General features: G+C 42.8%; 1 protein-coding gene across 3 annotated transcripts in view; it reads right to left on the bottom strand.

Annotated features, from left to right (window-relative positions):
* Window positions 1–25,018, bottom strand: part of Specc1 (sperm antigen with calponin homology and coiled-coil domains 1) — a 310,970-nt gene that overhangs the window by 72,428 nt on the left and 213,524 nt on the right. For all 3 annotated transcript variants that reach the window (XM_045130800.1, XM_045130799.1, XM_045130802.1), the window contains 3 exons: window positions 15,660–15,741; window positions 10,680–10,866; window positions 5,355–5,457 (listed from right to left, as the gene is read on the bottom strand). In XM_045130800.1, coding sequence (XP_044986735.1) covers window positions 5,355–5,457; window positions 10,680–10,866; window positions 15,660–15,741 — 372 coding nt within the window. The remainder of the gene's footprint in view (window positions 1–5,354; window positions 5,458–10,679; window positions 10,867–15,659; window positions 15,742–25,018) is intronic.

Below are 25,018 nucleotides of genomic sequence, written 5' to 3'. Positions count from 1 at the left end.
CTGCTTCCCGAGTGCTGGGATTAAAGGCATGTGCCACCACACCCAGCCAAATTCACCCTTTTCAAATTGCCCTCTGGCCTTGACTGAATTATCAGCGTCCACCACATAGTCCAGGACATGGCAGGGCCTTAGGAACACAGCCAAGGCACTATATGAGGCAATTATATCTCGTTGTGCTTCTTAGGAGGTGAAACTGGTCTTTGGAGAGACAGGTCAAGGTCAAGGTCCATTGGTGAAGGAAGATAGATAGAAAAAAAAGGCAAACCAACCATCCTCAGCCCACTGTGTATAGCACCTGCGGCCATCAACTCTGTAAATTCAGAATGCCCCAAGAGCATGCTGTGGGTATCAACAAGACCTCAGCACTAGGGTACTTTAGGTCTATACAACCTCTGTTTCTTTCTCTTTCTTTTTTTCTCTCTTTTTCTTTTCTTTTTTGAGATAGGGCCTCCCTCTAGGTCAGGCTGACCTGGAATTCACTCTGTAGTCTCTGAGTGGCCTCAAACTCATAGTGATCCTCCTACCTCTGCCTCCTAAGTGCTGGGATTAAAGGTGTGTACCACCATACCCAGTTCTCTGTTTCTTTCTTTTTAAAAAATTATTTAGTTATTTCAGAGAGAGAGAGAGAGAGAGAGAGAGAGAGAGAGAGAGAGAGAGAGAGAGGGACAAAGCAGCAGATAGGAGAGAGACAAAGAGAGAGAGAGAGAGAATGGGCATTACAGGGCCTTCAGCCACTGGCTATGTGAAGTAAACCCCCCGCCCCCCAAAATTAAGCAGTTTGTAAATCTATTGATATCCAATATATTCTGACATTGTGGAAAAGCATTAAAGTGTCAATCTGTGATGCTGTACAGCTCATGTAAGATAGTAAGGAAAAACAAAGCTATTTTAAGTCAAAATGTATGTGACTACTTAGTTGCCCAAAAGACTGTGAACTGAGTTTTCCAAAAATTTGGCTTCTTCATTCTGAGAGAACAAGCTTATGAGGTGTTTTAGACAAACAGGTTTAAAGGATAGTGTGAGAGCTAGAGAGATGGCTCAGCAGTTAAGGGTGCTTGTTTGCAAAGCCTGACAGCCAGGGTTCAATTCCCCTGTTCCAGGTAAAGCCAGATGCACAAAGTGAAACATGTGCCTCGAGTTTGTTTGCAGTGGCAAGATACCATGGTGCACCCATTCTCTTGCTCTCTCTGCTTGCAAATAAATAAAATGTATTTTTAAAAGGCTGGGCATGAGTTCGAGGCCACCCTGAGACTACATATTAAATTCCAGGTTAGCCTGGGCTACAGCCCTACCTCAAGAAAAGAAAGAAAAGTGTGTGAAAGGTAAACACACACACACAAAATTTATGCTTCTGTCCAAATTTATAGACATTTTATAATCGATGAAAAATATTCTTCAGACAAAATGATTTCTAAATTTCATCAAACACAAAATTATTTTGAAAACTGGCTCAGCTCAGAAAAACAACAGAAAGTTTGCTACAGTAGTAAATATTTTTCTCACAACTATGACTGGAAACATTTTTTTTTTACCTTCTCCCTGCCATCTGTTTATAATAGCATTTTGTCACAAACAGCCAATTTCTTTACAAAATTGTAATTGTCTTTTTATTCCCTCTGGCAGTTCCCTGGATTCTAAAGCAGTGTGGGGGGGGGGGAAATGGGAGCACCCACCCACTGGTGACCACACTACAGCAAAGCCACAGTCAAGGCTCTGTTCCTCATTACTCCTTTCATTATTTTGTTTCCATTACCATCGATTTCCTTGATGCTCCAACCTCCCACAATCAGCTTTGCCCTGCTTTTTCATTTCCTCAGCACCATGGTTGACAGGGATGCTGTCATAGATGTGGATTCCATTCTGGGGACAGTTTATCTCTTAGAATGGGGCTGAGAAAAGTAGACAGAATGCTGAAAGAATAAAGAATGGGCCAGAAGCAGGGGTGTTCCTTGTTGTTGGTCATGAATGTACTAGCTTTTTTCCTGTTGACATAACAAGAAGAACGCCAAAGGCACCAAGATATAGATATTTACATTCCTGGGAAGACTCTGGTTTTAAAAGGCTGGACAGTTGATACAGCACAGGGCATCTTAGCTCTGCTTCTCAGCTAACTGAGCTTGGGCTGGGTCTTGGCTGACCCCATGTTTCTTGCTAGCTTCTTTCTTTCTCTGTCCTGGTCACCCACAAAAGCTCGTTATTGGAAAGGATGTGTTACAACGTTAGAATCCTCAGAAGTTTTCATGAAAAGAGGCAAATAGTTGAGAAGGCTGAACCTGAGTAGAAGAATTTAGCAGGAGCTAGCCAATTTAAACTGCAAACCTATTTAGTGTGAATTCTAGAACAATAAAGTTTCTACCAGAAAATGAGACATATTCATGACCTTGGGATAAATGATTCCTAAACAGGACACAATAAGCACTAACCATGGGCTGAAGAGATAGCTTCGCAGTTAAGGCGCTTGCCTGCAAAGACTAAGGACCCACGCTTGACTCTTCAGATACCATGTAAGCCAGATGCACAAAGGTGAGGCAAGCGCAAGATCACATGTGCCCATTAGGTGGCATAAGCATCTGGAGTTCGATTACAGTGGCTGAGGCTCTGGCATGCCAATTCTCTCTGTCTCTCTCTCTCTCTTGCTTGCTCGCTCTCTCTTAAAAAAAAAAAAAAAGCACTAACCATTATAAAAAGACTTATCTACTAGGTTTGATAGAAATTAGGAGCTTTGGGCTTAAGAGATGGTTAAAAGGAATTTCTTATAAAGCCTGCTACCCAGGTTCAAGTGTCCAACACCTACATAAAGCCTGCCTGATGCAAAAAGTGGCTTATGGAGTTCATTTGAAGCAGCAAGATGCCCAGCCTCACCCATGCAGAGACACATAGTTTTTAATTTTTTTTAAATAATTTATTTAAAGAGAGGGAGAGAGAGAGAGAAACTGGAGAGAATAGGCACACCAGGGCCTCTACCCACTGCAAACAAACTCCAGATATATGTACCATCTGGTTTATGTAGATACTGGGGAATTGAACTTTGATCCTTTGGCTTTGCAGGCAAGTGCCTTAACCACTAAGCCAGCTCTCCAGCCCCAGATACATATTTAAATAATTTTAAAGCATTTCTTTAAAAAAATATTTATTTGAGAGAAAGAGGCCGAGAGAGGTAGAGAGAGAAAGAGAATATGGGTACACCAGGGTCTCTAGCCACTGCAAATAACTCTAGGTGCATGTGCCACCTTGTGCATCTGGCTTATGTGGGTGCTGGGGAATAGCACCTGGGTCCTTAGGTTTCACAGGCAAGCACCTTAACCACTAAGCCATGTCTCCAGCCCTAAACAATTATTAAAAAAAATTAAACGGTGTGTGGTGGTGCACACCTTTAATCCCAGCACTTGGGAGGCAGAGGTAGGAGGATTTTTGTGAGTTCGAGGCCACCCTGAGACCACATAGTGAATTCCAGGTCAGCCTGAGCTAGAGTGAAAACCTACCTCAGAAAAAAAAACAACAACAATGAAGTAATAATAATAATAAATAAATAAAATAAAAAAGTTAAGTGCTTTCTTCCACAAAAGAATGAGAATTCAAGCAACATGAAAGGAGATATTTGCCAGATATCTATATGACAAGAAACATATTTCCAGAATATACAAAAACTCTTAAAAGCAACAAAGGACAAAAAATGTCAAGGTGATTGTAAAAGTTTAAAAAGAAAGTTGGCAAGTAGCTTGGTAGTAGAAAATGTGCTTAACATGCAGGAGGCCCTGTGCTCAAGCTACCATAAATGAATGAATGAGGACAAAAGATCTGAACAAGTGCATCTCCACAAAGAGACTGTCCAAATGGCCAGTTAACATATTCTGAATTTCATCAGGCCAACAGAATAATAAAAATCAAAATCACAATAGGATGCCACCATAACTTTAACTATATAACCATGAGTGAAAAAGACTGGCTACAGGTGAGAACTAAAGAAGTAAATCCCTCATAAGTTGTTGGTGGGATGTACAATGTACTGCTTTTCAACTCTGCTTGGCGCCAGCTACTATACTCAAATATATGCATGCTGTATGGCCCAGTTCCATTTCTATATATGTGCCCCGTAGAGATGACAACATATGTGTTCCAAAACACGTGTTAAAACAGCACACCAGAATTATAATAGCTCCAAACTAGAAATTACTTACTAGTCTATCAACAATAAATAATATTATAATAATATAACGAGTAACTATATAATAATATAAATTTTAGCTATCATGGATAAGTCTTATTAATTTAATGCTGTGTAAAAAAAAGTCAAGTGCAAATGTTACGTAGCTTTTGGGTCCATTTATATAATATTCAATCACAGGCAAAATCATTCATGGAGTCATAGCTCTGTAGAAAACCTTAAGGAAAAGAAGTGAGGTTCATAGGTATCTTAGTGAATGTTGAGAGTCATGGCTGGAAAGTCATATAAAAGGTCTTTGGGGCTAGGCAATGATATTTCCTCACAGGATTTTGGACTGGGTTTTCATTTCACAATAATTAATGAAACTAATTTACATTCCATGCACTTTTATCTTTGTATATGGTATTTCATACTAATCAGAAAAACACCATCAAGTTTTTAAGCCTATATCAGGTATTATTTCCTTGTCTAACCTTTATTTATTTTTTTTTAAATATTTTTTGTTCATTTTTTATTTATTTATTTGAGAGCGACAGACATAGAGAGAAAGACAGATAGAGGGAGAGAGAGAGAATGGGCGCGCCAGGGCTTCCAGCCTCTGCAAACAAACTCCAGACGCGTGCGCCCCCTTGTGCATCTGGCTAACGTGGGACCTGGGGAACTGAGCCTTGAACCAGGATCCTTAGGCTTCACAGGCAAGCGCTTAACTGCTAAGCCATCTCTCCAGCCCCTTGTCTAACCTTTATAAACAAACAAACAAAACAAGTACTGTCTTAGTAAATCAAAACTCATCATCTAAATGCAAATAATTCTTAAAGCCACAGAAAGAAGTTACTGGAGAAATTTTGGAAGCTAACTTCTGGGCCTTTATGTGAAATAGGAAAAGGAGCCTCTTTGGGAGGATGGTTTAACAAAAGCTGTGCCCGTGGGCAGAATGGGTTGAAAAGGCCTCCCTTTCTGCAGGATATGTGTTTAGAGAAAGTGTGTGGTATGGACTGCACATTGCGATTTCACCCTGCTTGCCTTCTTATCTGGGGCCTTTGCTAGCACACAAACACCACACTCTTCTCACCAGATGTCTGAGGATGGAAAGATGAGATTTTATGTAAACTGGGCACTAAACACGTGCACCATAGAACATGTACTGGCTCAGGACCACACTGTCCAGTTGGGCTGCACTGTTCCTTACCGCATAACCTTCCGTCTTCTTCTGACACCATTTGAGCAGCGCGTTACGCTTGGAGCCACCATATTCCCGGGCCAAGGCTGCCAGAGGGTCTCTTCTTTCAACACTGGTTACAAAGAACACACAGTTAAGGAGGAGGTGCTGGTTTTGACAATCCTCAAAAAATCATACATATCTACACACATATACTATATTAGAAAAGCCAAAGTCTAGGTTTAGCTGGAGAAACAACCAGATTAGTCATATTAATAATACATTTATAAAAATATTTTATTTTGGGGGGCTGAAGAGATGGCTTAGCGGTTAAGCACTTGCCTGTGAAGCCTAAGGACCCCAGTTTGAGGCTCGATTTCCCAGGACCCATGTTGGCCAGATGCACAAGGGGGTGCACGTGTCTGGAGTTCATTTGCAGTAGCTGGAGGCCCAGGCATGCCCATTCTCTCTTTCTCTCTATCTGCCTCTTTCTCTCTCTGTCTGTCGCTCTCAAATAAATAAATAAAAATGAACAAAAAATATTTTATTTTTTATTTATTTGAGAGGCGGAGGAGTGGGAAGGAGAGAAAGACAGAGGGAGACAGAGAGACTGGAAGAAGCAGATAGAGAGACAATGGGTGCACCAGGGCCTCTAGCCATTGCAAATGAACTCCAGACGCATGTGCTACCTTGTATATCTGGCTTTACATGGGTCCTGGAGAATTGAACCAAGTGCCTTAACTGCAAAGCCATCTCTCTAGCCCTAATAATACATTTTGATGGGCATGGTAGCACATGTCTTTAATCCCAGCATGTGGGAGGCAGAGGGTAGGAAGATTGCTATGAGTTCAAGGACAGCCTGGGCTACAGTGAGGGAATCCTATCTCAACACGCCCCCCCTCAAAATAATAATAATACATATTATTATGTCTTATGGCATGAAAAAAACCTATATTGTACTTTCTAACAACTGTAAGTCTGGGGAAGAATTTTGCTTTGTTTTTAGAAATTACATAACTAGTCTTATATTTGTTTAGTGAAACACTGTATCATTAAATATAAGATGCTACACAAAAAGCACTGCAGATATCAATGGTGACACTGATATCTAAGTAACACATTAAAGGCAGATGGTAAGGGTACAGTAAAAAAACAAAAAACACCATGAAAGGGTGTTAGGGGAGGCGATGGGAGTGGAGAAGAGGAGTCATGCCACGGAGAGTCTGCATACACTGGAGGAATAATCACACTGTTTAGTTTGTGGAACACAGACTCATTTTTGAGCATCTGATTCAGCCAAGGTTGAGAAAACTTGACTAATAACATCCCAAGACCAAGACCTGGGTGCCCATCCTTGGTTTCTATCAATACCAACATTAAGCTGTTTTTGTTTTGGATTTTTTGAGGTTGGGTTTTGCTCTAGCCCAGGCTGACCTGGAATTCACTATGCAGTCTCAGGGTGGCCTTGAACTCAGAGGATTCTCTTACTTCTGCCTTCCAAGTGTTGGGATTAAAAGTGTGCACCACTATGCCTGGCTGACATTAAGTTTTATGCTAGCCAGAATTATTCAAATATTCAAATGGGATTTAAGATTGCACAGTCTTCCATCATGAGGATTATGAAATCAGAACTTCACTGCTGTAGAATCTTGTACTCTATTTCTCTAGCACCATGCACAGCAGTACAGGAACAGAAAGTGGCCCAAAGGATGAGGGGAACTGTGATGGAGTGGGCTGGAGAGATGGCTTAGTGGTTAAGGTGTTTGGCTGCAAAGCCAAAGGACCCCAATTTGATTCCCCAGGACCCACGTAAGCCAGATGCACAAGGTGGAGCATGCATCTGGAGTTTGTTTGCAATGGTTAGAGGCCCTGGCGTGCCCATTTTCTCTGTCTCTCTTAAAATACACAAATAAGAGAGAGAGAGAGAGAGAGAGAGAGAAGAGAGAATGGATGTACCAGGGTCTCTACCACTGCAAACAAACTCCAGATGCATACACCATTTTGGGTACTGGGGAATCAAACTTGGGTCCTTAGATTTTGGAGGCAAGTATCTGAACTGCTAAACTGTCTCCCCACCCCCCTAAAACCTTTTTTGGGGGGGTTGAGGCAGGGTCTCACTCTAGCTCAGGCTGACCTGGAATTCACTGTGTATTCTCAGGATGGCTTTGAACACACAACAATCCTTCTACCTCTGCCTCACGGGTGCTGGGATTAAAGGTGTGTGCTACCATGCATGGCAGAAACCTTTTTTTTTTTTTTTTAAATGAGAAAGAGAGAGGGAGGAGGAAGAGAGAACTGGCATGCCAGGGCCTCCAGCCACTGCAATCAAACTCCAGATGCATGCACCACCTTGTGTGCCTGCATCATCTTGCGTGTCTGGCTTATGTGAGTCTTGGAGAGTTGAACATGGGTCCTTAGGCTTTTTAGGCAAGCCCCTTAAGTACTAAGCCATCTCTCCAGTCCTTGAAACCTATTTTTATTATTTACTCTTGTAAATAAACAGGAGAATATATATATAATCTGTGGGTATTTAAATCTTTGAAGCATGGATGTTTAGCTATTTGGGTCCAAATATAGACTATATCCAAAGTTACAAGATGTGGACTTATTCAGACTCATAAATATTTTTATAATTTATAAGAGATATAATGATAACTACATACTATTATTATGAAGCTCTTATTATTGAAGTAGCTCGTTTGTTAATTTTTTTGTTTATCTTTATTTATTTATTTATTTGAGAGCAACAGACAGAGACACAAAGAGGCAGAGAGAGAGAGAGAGAGAGAGAGAGAGAGGAGAGTGGGCACGCCAGGGCTTATAGCCACTGCAAACGAACTCTAGACACGCGCGCCCCTAAGCCATCTCTCCAGCCCTGAAGTAGCTAGTTTGTACATTAATCTACCTACTCTCTTTTAAGTATTTTCTGAGTGAACTGTTACGTGAAGTACAGGGCAAGGGGCTAGGGGAAAAAAAAAACAACACTAAAATGTAAGACAAAATATTTACTATCCACTAAAATATGGCCTAAACTAGGATATGGGTATACACGATACAAGTCATTCACACAACAAAGCATCACAGAATTCAACACAGAAATGAGTCTGAGACACCACCTTTGAATAGATGCAGGGCTGGGCTGCTGGGGCAGATGAGTGGGGGTGGGGCTAAACTGCAGCAGAGCCCAAAGGCCAGTATGGAGGACTCTATCCTCTGGGGAGACTGCTGAGAGGTTTGCAGCAGGACTCCCATAGTGCTTCAGAAGACCAATATAATAGAGGAGCTTCTCTTTTCAGATGGCAGTGACCCTGAGATGACTGATAAGGCACCATAGTGGTGAACAGAAGTGACGGAGGAGTGCTCAGCACTGAAACATCTCTATCACACCTTCCAAGGCTCAGGGTCCATTGTGAAAGAGGTGGCGAGAAGAATACAAGAGCCAAAGGAAGGGTTAGGCTTTACAATGCACTCTTTCAGACACAAAATGACCTGGATATCCATACCATGCAGCACCTGGCACTACCTACACAAGACCATCATAATAGGAGGAAAAGATAATGACATCAAAATAAAAGACTCGCCAGGTGGGTGGCACACACCTTTAATACCAGCACTTGGGAGGCAGAGGTAGGAGGATCACCATTAGTTCAAGGCAAGCCTGAGACTACACAGTGAAATCCAGGTCAGCCTGGACTAGAGTGAAACCCTATATCAAAAAACAAATAAACAAACAAACAGGGGCTAGAGAGATGGCTTAGTGGTTAAGGCATTTGCCTGGAAAGCCAAAGGATCCCGGTGTGATTCCCCAGGACCCACATAAGCCAAAAAGATACACAAGGGGATACATGCATCTGGAGTTCGTTTGTGGTGGCTAATGGACCTGGCATGCTCATTCTCTTACTCTCTCTCTCAAATAAATAAATAAAACAAAACGAAATAAAAGAGAGTCTGATTGAGAGGGGAAGGGGATATGACGGAGAGTGGAATTGTGAAGGAGAAAGTGAGGCGGGAAGGAATTAACATGGTTTATTGTCTACAATTATGGACGTTGTCAACAAAAAATAAAGTAAAACAAACTAACAAAGACTACTATCATGGAAAAGCAGGGAAGACAAGGGAAAAAGGGGAGGCAGCTGAATGAAGCTTGCTGGGGCACTGATGGAGGAAGTGGCTGAGGTTTAGGCACAAAGAAAAGAGATGTAAGCCTGACTGGTGGTGAATACCATTAATTCCAGAGAGTTTGAGGCCAGCCTGGGACTACAAAGTGAGTTTCAGGTCAGCCTGGGTTAGACTGAGACCCTACCTCAAAAAATCAAAAACAGCTGGACATGGTGGCACATACCTTTAATCCCAGCACTCGGGAGGCAGAGGTAGGAGGATCGCCATGAATTCGAGGCCACCCTGAGACTACATAGTGAGTTCCAGGTAGGCCTGGGCTAGTTGAGACCCTACCTCAAAAAATCAAAAAAAAAAAAAAAAAAATCAAAAACAACTGGGCATGGTGGTGCACGCCTTTAATCCCAGTACTTGGGAGGCAGAGGTAGGAGAATCACGGTGAGTTCAAGGCCACCCTGAGACTACATAGTGAATTCCAGGTCAGCCTGGACTCAAATGAAACCCTACCTCAAAAAAACCAAAAGTAAATTTAAAAAAAAAAAAATTAAAAAGAAGGTAGGTGCAAACAAGTTTTGGTGACAACCTTGTGGCCTTCCTATCCCCTCCTGATGCCTCCTTGCTCGAGTCCCTTTAAACATGCATTTAAAACTTTCTCTGATCCCCATGTCATGCCACTGTGTGCTCAGTAACCTCCTTAAAGAGCAGGTCTGATCTTAATCACTACTCAAAAACACAAACACAATCCTGCACACTTAGTGGTTCCCCACAGCTCTACCAAAATAGCTAAGAACCTCTTTCTTAGCAATGAAGACGTGTAACAGGCCTCCAGATGACTTTTCTGGCTGTAGCACCCTACCCACCTACATACCACCTGGGAGCCTACTGCATGTGTGGCGGGGTCCCTTCGCTCATGAAGTCCAAGGTCTAGCTCCACTGCTCTCTCATTATGGCACCTTTACTGTCCTGGAAGAAACCCCTCTTCTCTAGACTTCATGATCCAGTAGCAACCCCTGTGCACTTTGCTTAAACTTTTTTTTTCCTCTTGGTACGGCTTTTCATTTTGTTTTGCCCCAAACAGCTATGCAGCATCTTCTTTTTAGACTTGCTGAAGGCTGCCTAGTGTGTCTCAATCATTTTCGTATAGGAGATATTTGTAGAATATGGAGGATGAGGCAGAAGAGGAGGTGGTGATGATCCGCCCAGTGTTTACCTGAATGCTTATAGTCTAAACTTCAGTACCTGAGTTTGCTTGGTGGTTTCAACCCCCCAGTGGAGGTGCTCAGCAGTCTGGTGCTCCCAAACCCCAGGGAGGGGGGTCTGCTCAACGACTCCAGTGAGGGACTCTTTCGAAGGTAAGGGTCTGGCTTCAAGTCCTCAGCCCTTCCTTTCAGAAGATCTGTGTGGGCAACAACATATCCACCGGTTCCTGAAGAGGAGAGACAGGACTGGCTACCATAACTTATTCTCAACTACAAACATACTGATATATGGTGTATACAGAGATAGACACATTTCCCCTCCTAGAGTAAATTAAAATAGGGACATGGTATTTTCTAGAAAGAATTTCCCAGGAAGGACCACCTACATGGTAGAGACCTAATCCAAGTTATGCCCTTGTTCACAAATTATGAATTTCCAGACAGAGTTATCAAAGTATTAAGCAAAGTATGGGCCTTTCTAAGAACCTTGTGCAACTACTGTCTGGATTCCCACAGCACTAGCCCTGTCCCTAGCTAACGTGTTTTGTTTTCATCAGTGGATATCACAGCCGCCTCACAGGGAAATGCTTCATGTGACTGTCCAGTCACAGACAAAAGGCTGAGAGAACCTGTGAGAGAAGTTGTTTGAATCACAGTTTAGCTCACTGAAAAATAAGCAAAAGTCCTTCTTTTAGAGGTTTCTTTCTGCTGTCACATTTGTCTTAGTTAAAACAGGTACTGAATTCTTCAGATATCTTTTAAAGGACTGTAAAAGACAGAATGGAGAAAATGTCTGATTTGCTTATACTGATATAGGAACCTAGAGATGAGGGGAGAGAATTAGGTGACTTGATCAAAAACTATAGGACAGCCAACGGCCCCCATCTGGGACCACCCCCTGTGACCCACAAACAATCATAGAAGAAAACAATACTTCTCCAGCTAACAACCATCAATTATGGGCAGTGAGACCAATTAGCAGAGAAAAACAGTGTTTACATCACACACAGAACAACAAAAACAGCACATTAATCCTGTCTGAAGTTTGGGATGACCTCAATGATGACAAGTGGTTGCTGGAAATGGCTGGAAGCAAACAATTTTCACCATGCAATCCTTTATTACAGTAAATAGAATCATCCAAGAGACAGGTGTTCAGGAGTATGAGGAGGCTGTCAATGAGCTATTAACGCCACGACAGCAGTTGGCAATGGTCTCCCTGGACAATTAGGAAACTTTGACACTGGCAGAAGACATAAAAATGATGATGGAAAGTTTGCCCGCTGAGCACACTTGGTAAATGGCTAAGATGGAAAATTTGATGCTAGATAGCTTCTGCCACAAGTAAACCAAAATAACCTAGCACCATGTATGCAAGTAAGTTATTCTGTATTTTACACTGCGCAAGAGTGTGTTCTGTGACATGCCTCTCCCAGCCCCAGGCACGTTTTCGCTCTTCTGTTTTGGCCTCTGCCCTCTAATTTTGGGAAAGAGATTCTCTTTAAGACACAGCCATGCTCATTCACCAAATCCCGGGGCTCTTTAAGAATGAGACCAGCTCTCCTCTGCTGTGCTCTTTGAATGAAGCAGCAAAGCCTGGATGGCAGTCCACCTGTTTGCAGCATGCTCTACTAAACGTTTTAAGCCCACTCACTGCTGAGACCTACTGCTCATTCAACATGACTTCTTTCAAACCATCTCTGCCTGCTGACAGTGTACCTGGCCACTCAGAGCTCTGACAGATAGATACTAAGCAAAATTATGGTCAAAAAGAAAAAGGATGCTCTATTATTCATGTTTTCATTCCTATTGACACAACAGCCTTCTGTAGCTGTAGCCCACGGATTAAGGAGTAATTTTGACTTTAAAGTGGAATTATTTAAACAAACATTTCATAAGCTGTAACTGCCACAGATCATTAGTTTCTCCATGGATCTGAGCAGAGGAAACTGAAAACTTCTAGAAAGGATTCAGCATTCTAGAGACCACAGTTAGAAACGTCTGTGATTCATGGGAAGAGGTTAAAATCTGAACACTGACAGGAGTTTAGAAGCAGGACATCCCAACTCTCTCATAGATGGCAAAGTCGCTGCAGATGAGCTGGCAGCAGCAAAAAAAAAACAGCCCACAGTGAAGCCCGAGAACACCCCAGAACTGCTGTCACCTCACAGGAAACATGGGCAGAAGAGAAACTGCCTTTTATGGAGGAACAAAGTGGTTTTCTGAGAGGGACACTCCTGCTGAAGATGCTGGGAATGTTGCTGAGAGGACGAAGGACTTACAGCCTGGAACTCAGACAAAGCAGAGACAGGGTTTAAGAGGAAGGATTTTAGCAGAAGTGCTATGTGGGTAAAATGCTTCCCATGCTGCAGAGAACTCTTTTGTGAAAGGAAGAGCCAACTGATATGGCAAACTTCCCTGCTGTCTTACTTGAAGTAATTGCCACAGTCACCCCAACTTCAGCAAGCACCATCTGACTAAAGTCAATAGTTATCAGCATCAAGGCAAGAACACACTACCTATAAAAAGACTTTAACCTGGGCTGGAGAGATGGCGTAGCGGTTAAGCGCTTGCCTGTGAAGCCTAAGGACCCCGGTTCGAGGCTCGGTTCCCCAGGTCCCACGTTAGCCAGATGCACAAGGGGGCGTACGCGTCTGGAGTTCATTTGCAGAGGCTGGAAGCCCTGGCGCGCCCATTCTCTCTCTCTCCCTCTACCTGTCTTTCTCTCTGTATCTGTTGCTCTCAAATAAATAAATAAATAATTTTTTAAAAAAAGACTTTAACCTGGTGAAAGCTGGGGTGATGGTTAGAGTTACCAGCACTTTACTTTTAAAATTATTATTTTGGTATCCATGTATATGGGTACAGACATGTTGTGGAGGTCAGAGGACAACTTTCCAGGGTTGGTCCTGGCTTCCCACCTCATCTGAGGCAGGGTGTCTCATTCTCAGTGTTGTTCACAGCTGTGTTGGCCAGGGTAGCTGGTCTACAAGCTTCTGGGAAATCCTTCTGTCTCTGCCTCCTGCCTGGCCATCAGTGTGCTAGGACTACAGAAGCCCACTATGGCTTCTGGCTTTTACAGTGGAGTCTGGGGAGAAGAACTCAGCTACAAACACTTGGGTGGCAAGTGCTTTACCTGCTAAGTTAACTCTCCAGCATACTTAATGAACTACAACACAGAGCAAATATAGCTTTTCTGTGTACTGAGAACACTTGTGTCACACTTTCCTGTGATATTAGCTCTAATGCAGTGACCTGGAACCAGTCCTGCAGTATCCCTGTGGTGTGCCTGGATTCTGGACAATCTTACTAACTTTCTACTAGGCTGTTGAAAGTGCTGTTGATCTGAGCATGGGAACTGCCTCAACAGTCAGCAAGGAAAGTGATGACTGCCAGGACATATTGAGTGTGTCCTAAGTGGTTTAAATGTGTTAATTCAATCACGCAAGTAAGTCTATGAAGTCAAAACTGGACTGAATGTAGCAGTGACAAGATTCAAGGCCAAGCCGCCCCCTACCCCCTATTGTGGGCTACTCCTGTCCACCATCAGCATGGATAGTGCAGAAAGAATGAAACCATGTCCCAAGACCCACTGATTACATCTCTACTTCACTAGTATGATTTGATTTGATTGAAAAGAACACAGTGCAACAACAGAAAGAGGAGATCCCAAACACAGCAACATCTTAACACAGGTGCATTTTAAGAACTGTGGAAGTAATATAGATTCAAAACTGTGGTGGTTTGGTTCAGGTGTTCCCCCATAAACTTAGGTGTTCTGAATGCCAGGTTCCCAGTTGATGGAGATTTGGTAATTAACACCTCTGGGAGGCAGTGTATTGTTGGGGGCAGGCTTATGGGTATTATAGCCAGTGTCCCCTTGCCAGTGTTTGGCACACTCTCCTGTTCCTGTTGTCCACCTTATATGGGCCATGGGGTGATGTTTACCCGCTGCTCATGCCATTGTTTTCCCCTGTGATCATGGAGCTTCCCCTTGAACATGTGAGCCAAAATAAACTTCTTTTTCCCATAAGCTGCTCTTTCCCATAACCTGACTGCAACAAAAATATATAAGGTTTCCTTGCTAAAAATAGATTTTTAAAAGAAAAAATAGGGCTGGAGAGATAGCTTAGCAGTTAAGTGCTTGCCTGTGAAGGCTACGGACCCCAGTTCGAGGCTTGATTCCCAATACCCACATAAACTAGATGCACAAGGGGGTGCATACATCTAGAGTTTGTTTGCAGTGGCTGGAGGCCCTGGCGCATCCATTCTCTCTCTCTCTCTGCCTCCTTCTCTGTATGCCTGTCGCTCTCAAATAAATAAAAATAAACAAAAACAACAAAACAATTAAAAGAAAAATATTTTCTTGAGATTCACTTTATTGAAAAATAAAAAAGCAGGCTAGAAAGATAACTTAGCAGTTAAGGTGCTTGCCTGCAAAGCCTAATGACCTGGGTTTGATTCTCCAGAACCCATACAAAACCAGATGCACAAAGTGGCACATTTCCATAGTGGCTGGAGGCCCTGGAATGCCCATTCTATCTATCTATCTATCTATCTATCTATCTATCTATCTATCTATCTATCTGTCTGTCTGTCTCTTCTCTGAGTGCAAATACATAAAGAAAAATAGAGCCTGGCGTGGTGGCACATGCCTTTAATCCCAGCACTCAGGAATTAGAGGTAGGACTGCTGTGAGTTCGAGGCCAGCCAGAGACTACATAGTGAATTCCAGGTCATCCTGGGCTAGAGCGAGACCCTACCTCAAAAACCCAAAATATAAAATATAATAAAAAGCTTGGCATCTCCCCCTAGTCTACACACACTAAGGGGAGCTGATGGAGACTCTTGCTCCCATGGCTTCACAGCTGGATCTAATAGCCACAGTGTGTACTGAGGGGTTGAAATCAGGTGGAATAAAGGCCAACAATTTCTATTGTAAGTTGAAATACATGCAAAGAAAAAAAAAAGCCAACATCACAAAATTAGGCCACTACTACTTGTGCTGCAGGTGATTTACCCGAGAGGGAAAGGTCTGGAAGATCCAAGCGCTGAGTTATCCCTTTGCTGGCCGGCCGCATGCTGTTGTAAGTCGAATGCCTCTGTCAAAACAAAAGAGCACCAGACAGAAATTGGCCTCAATATCTATGACCTTGCAGTGCCTAGTACTGCCTTCACAAGACCCTTAGAATAGGAGGAAAAGATGATGACATCAAAAGGAAAGAGAGACTAACTGATAGGAAGAAGGGATATGATGGAGAGTGGATTTGTGAAAGGGAAGTTGGGGAGAGGAGGGAATTATCATAGTTTATTGTCTATAAGTATGGAAGCTATTAATAAAAACTAAAAACCAAAGGGCACACCAGCACAATGAGCTTGTGACATCAGAATAGCCTAACGTAAGTGTATGCTGCTGCTGTCTGTGTGTATGCGTGTGTGCACATGTGTATACACACAGCTCTTACAATAAAACCATCCTCGGGAGCTTTTAAAAATAGTTTATGGGCTGGAGAGATGGCTTAGCAGTTAAGGCACTTGTCTGAGAAGCTTAAGGACCCAGGTTCAATTCCCCAGTACCTACATAAGTCAGATGCAGAAGCGGCACATGTGTCTGGAGTTTGTTTGCAGTGGCTGGAGGCCCTGATGCACCCATTCTCTCTCTCTGTCTCACTCTCACTCTCTCAACTAAATAAATATAAATAAAATATTTTTTGAGTAAAAATAGCTTGTGTATTCAAATAATCAATACATAGGTGGCACAGTCCTTAAAGGGAACCAAGAAGACATCAGTGAAAAGACAATGCCAAATTCACTCTCATGAACTTATTTCTTTTGGTCAGACGCAAAGATTATTAATCACCTTCATGGATTATCCTCTGGAATATTCTGTCAAATCCAAGCATGTGTGTAAAAATGTTTTGTTTTCCTAAGTGGCCAGCAGGTATATGAAAAGATGTTACACATTACTAAGAGGGTAACACAAAGAAAAGCCATGCAGAGATAGCATCTCCTTCCCCACAGGAAGGCCATAACTTAATTTCCTGTGTCTGCAGCAGTCAGAGGAACACTTTGAGGCCTCAGTCCTTGCCGTCCACTACATTTGAGGTGGCATTTCTCTGGTTCTCACTGCTGTGCTCACTGTGAGCTCTAAGTGTCCAGGAAATTCTCCTGTCTCTTCCTCCCCTCTGCCATGGGCATGCTGGTGTTACAGAAGCCAGGCATGGAGAGTCCAGCTTTACACATGCTGATCAAACTCAGGTACTCTGGCTTGAGAGGCAAGTGCTTTTTCTACTGAGCTATATTCCAAGCCCCCAGGAAGGCCATTATATAAAAAAAGTAAGGAAAGAAAATAACAGTTGTTGGTGGAGAAAGAAGTATGCCAACCACCCCAAAAGACTGCAGATTTCATGTTATGTTTTTACCATCATTAAAAAAAAAAAAAAAAAAAGAAGCTGGGCTGGAGAGATGGCTCAGTGGCTAAAGTCCGCCCCCCCCAACCAAAGTCTAATGACCTCAGTTAGATTCCCAAGTACCCAAGTAAAGCCAGATACACAGCGTAGCATGTATCTGGAGCTCGTTTGCAGGGGCTAGAGAGCCATGGCATGCTCATTCTCTCAATCGCTCTTCTCTCTCTGCTTGTAAATCAATAAATAAATTTTATTTATTTGACAGGGAAAGAGGGAGAAAGAATGGGCACGCCAGGACCGCCAGCCACTACAAATGAACTCCAGATGCATCCACCCTCTTGTGCATCTGGCTAACGTGGGTCCTGGGGAATCGAACCTGGGTCCTTTGGCTTTGCAGGCAAACTCCTTAACCACTAAGCCATCCCCCAAGGTCATAAATAAAATTTAAAACATTTTTTTAAAAAGCCAGGCATAGTGGTGCATGCCTTTAATCCCAGCACTTGGGAGGTGGAGGTAGGAGGATCACTGTGAGTTTAAGGCTACTCTGAGACTACATGGTGAATTCCAGATCAGCCTGGGCTCTTAGAGCAAGAGCCTATCTTGGGGGGTGGGGACTGTTTTGGGGCTGACAAGATAGCTCAGTGGATAAAGTGCTCACCTCTCAAGCCAGAGCTCCTGAGTTCCATCCCCAGACCAGACCTCAGTAAAAAGCTGGAAACTATGACATGGCAGCTATCCCAGCATGCTAACCCTGATTGCAAAATGGAAAGCAGAGATAGATAATTTCTCAGACACTCATGGCAAGTGCAACAAAGAACAATGGCAGAAAGAGAATCCAAAGAGAAAAACCCTGCCTTGAAGGAGGTGGAAAGGTGAAGACTGACCTAACAGAGTAGGACATGCATGCCTGTGCTCATATAAATACACCAACATGTTTATGCGCATGCACGGGCACACCGCCCTCCCTCTCCCCCCACAAAGCAGTTTGTTTTTTGTTTTCTCAAGGTAGGGTCTCACTCTAGCCCAGGCTGATCTGGAATTCACTATGTAGTCTCAGGGTGGCCTGGAACTCATGGCGATCAGCCCACCTCAGCCTCTGGGGTGTTGGAAATAAAGGCAAGTGCTACCACACCTGGCTCAAAACAGTTGTTATAAAAGCATGAATGTCATCATACTATTTCACTACGCTGCACCACGTGGCTTTGTTCACTCAATCCATCTTGTGGTTAATGCTAAGTGGGCCTGGAGCTGTCCTGTCCCCTCTTTACCAGACTGTATCCACCACCTTGATGGTTCACATGAGAAGTGCGGTGTGAGCAGTCACATGACCCACATGGGACTTTGCAGCCAGCCAACCACCAACGGCTTGTTGCGTGACTCTGGACGAAGGTTTGCTGGGTGTTGCTTCTCCAGGTATACAGTGACAATGACCCCACAGACTGTTAGGGTTTAAATGAGCTAGGAATCACTCAGAACAATCAAAACAAAGCACGGCACGTAGTTAAACATTCACAAGCTGGTAATTATCATTACAGTTCATCTGCCCCACCTTCTATGAACACGGGTACTGATGATGATACTGGTATGATGAGCAGTGTTGCAAGGAACAGCTTGGGTGTAGTGGTCTGTGCCCATGATGAGCGGAACCCTCCAGAAGCTTTCCAGAACACTATTTTATGTAATTTTAAAAAATATTTTATTTATTTGAGAGAGAGAAAGAATGGGCATGCCAGTTCCTCCAGCCACTGCAAATGAACTCCAGATGCATGTGCTACTTTGTGAATCTGGCTTTACATGGGTACTGGGGAATCAAACCTTGGTCCTTAGACTTTGTAGGCAAGTGCCTTAACTGCTGAACCATCTCTCCAGCCCAAATGCATTTTTTATTTTATGAGAGAGAGAGAGAGGGAGAGAGGGGGATATAATGGGTCTGCCAGCTGCTGCAAATGAACTCCAGACACATGTGCCACCTTGTGCAACTGGCTTACATGGGCCCTGCAGAATCGAACCTGGGTCATTTGGCTTTGCAGGCAAGCAACTTAATGGCTAAGCCACCTCTCCAGCCCTCTATTTTATTTAATTTTAAGACAGGATTTCACTCTGTAGTCTTGGCTAGCCTGGAACTTGATCTATTAGACTTTGCTGGCCTCAAGTGTATATATCTGCCTCTGCTTCCTAAATACTGGGATTATACTTATGTGCCACTGGCACATTATTTTATTTTAAAGTATTTTATGGGAGGGGATTGATACGCCAGGGCCTCCAGGCACTGCAATCTAAATTCAGACGTGTGCATCACCTTGTGCACTTCTGTCAGTTTGCAAATCTGGCTTACATGGGACCTGGAGAGTCAAACATGGGTCCTTAGGCTTCACAGGCCTTAATCTCTAAGCCATCTCTAAAACTCTTAAAATACTTTTATTCATTTACTTGTCAGAGACATACAGAGAGAGTATGGGCATGCTAGGGCCTCTTGCCACTTTAGAGACATGTGCCATTTTGTGCATCTGGTTTTTACACGGGTACTGGGGAATTGAACCCAGGCTGGCCTGCTCTGCAAGCAAGTGCCTCCAACCTCTGTGCCATCTTCCCAGGCCACATTCTTTATTCTAGTGTCCCACCCCACATTAACATTAAAAAAGACAAGGTTCCCAGTGTTCTGCAAAACTTATTGTATATAATTTTCAAAGGCACTTTTACATCTTGATTTTGAAATCAGTTTGCTGAGTTAAAGTGGCAATACAGAGCATCTTTTTCTCATTAGGTCCTGTGAAGAGAACATTCAACATTTCAATGTTGTGTTATTGTTACAGATATGTAGTAAAGATCTTTTATCAGATTAAGAAATTTCCTTTTTATTTTAATTTTTATAAATCATTTTATTTCTTCTTATTTTAGTTTTATTTTTTTGAGGCAGGGTTTCACTTTAGTCTAGGCTGACCTAAGATTCATTTTGCAGTCTCGGCCAGCCTTGAACTCAGAGAGATCTTATCTCAGCCTCCCAAGTGCTGGGATTAAAGGTGTGCACCACCACACCAGAGAAGGTATTTTCTTCTTTATTTGCTGGTGTTGAGGATCAAACTCATGGCCTTGCCCATGTTAGGCAAACATTCTATCACTGAGCTCTACTTCTAGCTCCTAAGATTATTTTTTTCCCCAGTTAAAATGGTTGGGCTCTTTTGTACCTTTAAAAAAAAAATTGGAGGGGGGGGGGCTGGAGAAACAGCTCAGCAGTTAAGGCACTGGTTCCAAGTTCAGCTCCCCAGTACCCACATAAAACCAGATGCACAAGGTGGCACATATGTCTGGACTTTTTTTTTTTTTTAATTAGGGGCTGGAGAAATGGATTAGTGGTTAAGGAGCAGTCGCCTATGAAACCTAAGAATCTAGGTTCAATTCCCCAGGACCCAAGTAAGCCAGAAGCACAAGGTGGTATATGCTTCTGGACTTTGTTTGCACTGGCTGGAGGCCCTGGCATGCCGATTCTCTTTTTCTTTCTCTTCCTCTATCCCTCTCAAATAGAGGATCACTGTAAATTTGAGACCAGTCTGAGACTACATAGTGAATTCCAGGTCAGCCTGGGTGAGAGTAAGACTTTGAAAACCTTGAAAAACAAAACAAAACAAAAAGTAGACAGTCATGGTTATGTAACCCCAGCTATTTAAGAGGCTGAGGCAAAAGAAAGAAAGAAAGGAGGGAGGAAAGAATTCAAGACCTTCTTGGGTAAGTTAGCAAGACTCTGTTTCAAAGCAAAAGAGAAAAAAGAGCTGTGAACACAGTTCAGTGGTAGAGAGCTTGCCTAGCATGTGGAAGGCTCTAGGTTCAGTACCATGAAGGTGTTTATCCTATACACTTTCTGCTATCTACTAAGATGACCGTATGTTTTATCTCCCTTTGTTAATGTGGTGAATTCCTGATTCATTTCCTTCCTTCCTTTTTTTTCCTTTGTTTTTTTGAGGTAGGGTCTCATCTAGGCCAGGCTGACCTGGAATTAATTATGTAGTCTCAGGGTAGCCTCAAATTCACAGCGATCCTCCTCCTTCCGCCTTTCAAGTGCTTGGATTAAAGGTGTGCGGGTGCAACCATGTTTGGCCTAATTCTTTTCCATAGTTAAAACTTTGCATCTCTGGAATAAACCCTACTTGGCCTGATCTTTTTCATGCAAGCTGAATTTAGCTTGCTAAAATTCTGTCCAGGACTTGTACATGGAGGTTCACGAGAGGCTGACCTTTTAATATTCTGATCTTTTAATGTCCTTATTAGAATTAAATGTCAAAACTATGCTGCCCTATTAAAGTGAGTTGAAAAGTTTACCTCTTTTTCTAGGCTTAACTCTTTGAGAGATTTCATTATTAAACATTCTGGGCCTGGTTTGTCTTTACCAGAAGATTAAAATTCTAGAGTGATAAGTTTTCTGTTTCCCCTTTTTCTCATGTCAAGTTATATTTTCCTAGATTTTTGCCATTTTATCCACACCTTCTAATTTATTTATTTATTTTTTATATTTTTTATTTATTTATTTGAGAGCAACAGACACAGAGAGAAAGACAGGTAGAGGGAGAGAGAGAGAATGGGCGCGCCAGGGCTTCCAGCCTCTGCAAACAAACTCCAGACATGTGCACCCCCTTGTGCATCTGGCTAACGTGGGACCTGGGGAACCAAGCCTCGAACCGGGGTCCTTAGGCTTCACAGGCAAGCGCTTAACCGCTACGCCATCTCTCCAGCCCCTTCTAATTTATTAACACAAGGTAATAATTTACAGTATCTTCTCATCACTATGTGGAATCTTTACTGGCATCTTTTGAAACTGACTGGGATGAGGGTGCCCAGTGACACAGCATTCAGTGACATAGCAATTACCTAACATGCATAAAAATATGAGCTTCAGCCTTGGGAAAATATATAAACATATAACATCTGAGATAGGTAATTTATGTCTCCTCTTTCCTTTGTATCAGTCTTGCTGGAAGTCTAGTAATTTTAAATAATATTCTTTTTTTGTAGTGCTGGGAATCAAACGTATGCATATTAGGTTAATGCTCTATTATAGAGCTACATCCCCAGCTCAACTAACCCTCTAAAATAACAAACTTTATTTGAAACTCCTTTAAATGGACTCTTAGCTGAAAGAATGCTAGTAAGAAAATCAGTTTTGGGGCTGGAGAGATGGCTTAGCGGTTAAGTGCTTGCCTGTGAAGCCTAAGGACCCCGGTTCGAGGCTCGGTTCCCCAGGTCCCACGTTAGCCATATGCACGCGTCTGGAGTTCGTTTGCAGAGGCTGGAAGCCCTGGTGCGCCCATTCTCTCTCTCCCTCTATCTGTCTTTCTCTCTGTGTCTGTCGCTCTCAAATAATAAATAAATTAAAAAAAAAAAAAGAAAATCAGTTTTGGGGGGCTGGAGATACAGTTTAGTGGTTGAAGTGATTGTTTGGGAAGCCTAAGGACCCAAGTTCAATCCCCCAGTACCCACGTAAGCCAGATGGACAAGGTGGTGCAGGCATCATGAGTAGTTTGCAGTGGCTGGAGGCCTAGTGTGCCCATTCTTATTCTCTCCTCTCCTCTCCTCTCCTCTCCTACCTCTCCTCCCCTCCCCTCCCCTCCTCTCTCTCTCTCTCTCTCTGCTTGCAAATAAATAAATAAACAAATAATATTTTTAAAAAAGAAAATCAGTTTTTGTTTGACTGAAAGCTTCATTTTTTTGGCTCACCTCTGAAGCATATTTTCTCTAGACATACAAGTCTGAGAGAGCAGTGACTCTCTCAGCATTTCACTGCAGCTTTGTGTCCGGCACCCATTGTTTCCATGGAGAAGGCAGGTATCAGTTCTGTCCTTCTCCTTTAATACCACAGACTCCCCCAAGTGCTCCCAGGGCGCTTTCCTCTTCCATTTTTTTTAAAGCAGTTTTAAGTTGATTTGCCTAGGTGGTTTTCTTTTTCTTCTTTTCTTTTTCCTTTTTTTGGTTTTTTGAGGTAGGGTCTCACTGTAGCCCAGGCTGACATGGAATTCACTATGTAGTCTCAGGATGGCCTTGAACTCACAGCCATCTACCTACCTTTGCCTCTCGAGTGCTACCATGCCTGGCTCTTTCTTTTTAAGGTGTGGTTTTCTTTGCTTATCTTGCTTAGTTCATTATTTCTTCTTGAATCTGTGCCTTGACTTTTTCTTTCCAGTTCTGGAAATCTAGGCCATTATCTCCTTACATGTCTCTCTTGTGCTCTCTGTCCTCCATCCCTTCAGACTCCAATGACACCACAGACCTTTTCATTCTTTCCCATGTGTCTCTTATGTCCTTTTCTTTATCTTCTAACCACCTTTTTCCCTGTGCTTCAGCTTAATTTTTCCTACTCACTTGTCATCAGTTCTTGAAGACTCCCTTATAACTGTTTAATATATAACTAAAATTATCTGAGTATTTTTAATTTATGGAATTTTTTTTTTTTTTAGTTTTTTTGTTTTTTGAGGTAGGGTCTCACTGTAGCCCAGGCTGAGCTGGAATACACTATGTAGTCTCAGGATAACCTTGAACTCACAGCGATCCTCCTACTTCTGCCTCCCAAGTGCTGGGATTAAAGGCGTGTGCCACCATGCCCGGCTAATTTATGGAATTTTTTAGATACTTTATCTACATATTTTTTTTTTCTTTGGAGGCAGTGTCTCACTGTAACCCAGACTGACCTGGAACTCACTTCTGGAATCCAGTCTGGCCTTGAACTCATGGTGATCCTTACTCTTCAGCCTCCCAAGTACTGAGATTAAAGGTGTGCACCACTATGGTTGGCTCCTGGAATTTTTTTGTAGGTGTGTGTGTATGGTGTACATTTGGATGTGTGTGAGGATGACTGTGAACATGCACACAAGTGTACATGTGGAGAGTAGAGTATAGCCTCTAGTGTCATGAACACGCACACAAGTGCACACGGGGGGAGTAGAGGACGGCCTCTAGTGTCATGCACATGCACACATGCGGAGTAGGGTATAGCCTCTAGTCATTCTTCAGGTGCACTCTTCACCTCTTTTTGAGTTTGTCTCTTTCTGGCCTCCAGTGCATCAATTAGACTAGACTAGCTGGCCAATGAGCCCCAGAAATACTCCTGTCTGTATCTCAGCACTGAGATGCCACTATATAGCCTCAGCATCTTATGGAGATACTAGGTCCTCATGCTTACAAGCACTGATCTATCACCTCAGTTCCAATTCACAGAATCTATCTTAAAAATTATTTACTTATTTACTTGTGGGTGGGGATATGGGTACACCAGGCCTCTAGCCTTTACAAACAAACCCCAGAAGCATGAGCCACTTTGTTCATCTGGCTTCGTGTGGGTACTGGGGAATTGAACACAGGTCATCAGGCTTTATAAGGGCCTTTAGCCACTGAGACATCTTTCCCTTGGAATTTTTTAAAAAATATTTTTATTTTGAGAGAGAGAAAAAAATGCAGAGAGAATAGCCATGCATGCCAGGACCTTTAGCCTACTGCAAATGAACTCCAGATGTGTGTGCCCCTTTGTGCGTATGTGTGACATTGCACACTTGCATCGCTGTGTGTCTGGCTACATTTGACCTGGAGATTTGAACATGAGTTCTTAGGCTTTGCAGGCAAGCATCTTAACCACAAAGTCTTCTCTCCAGCCCTCCCCTGGAATTTTTTTTTTTTTTTTCAGAGCAAGAGAGGCGGATAGAAAGAGAATGGGCACACCAGGGCCTCCAGCCACTGCAAACAAACTCCAGATACATGTGCATCTGGCTTGCATGGGTCCTGGGGAATCGAACTGGAGTCCTCAGGCTTTGCAGGTAAGTGCCTTAACCGCTAAGCCATTTCCCCAGCTCAACCCCTGGAATTTTGAATGAGTTCTCTTTATATAGATTGTGGTTCTCTACTGATATTTTCTACTTTATCAGTTTTTTCTTGACTGTATTTATCTCAGTGGCTTTACAGTCTCTGTCAAATAGCCTCAAGATCTGTATCTACT

Source organism: Jaculus jaculus, chromosome 12, assembly GCF_020740685.1.
Source record: "Jaculus jaculus isolate mJacJac1 chromosome 12, mJacJac1.mat.Y.cur, whole genome shotgun sequence".
NCBI lineage: Eukaryota > Metazoa > Chordata > Mammalia > Rodentia > Dipodidae > Jaculus > Jaculus jaculus.
Note: the sequence above shows the minus strand (reverse complement) of the source record. Positions and strands in the feature narration are given on the sequence as shown.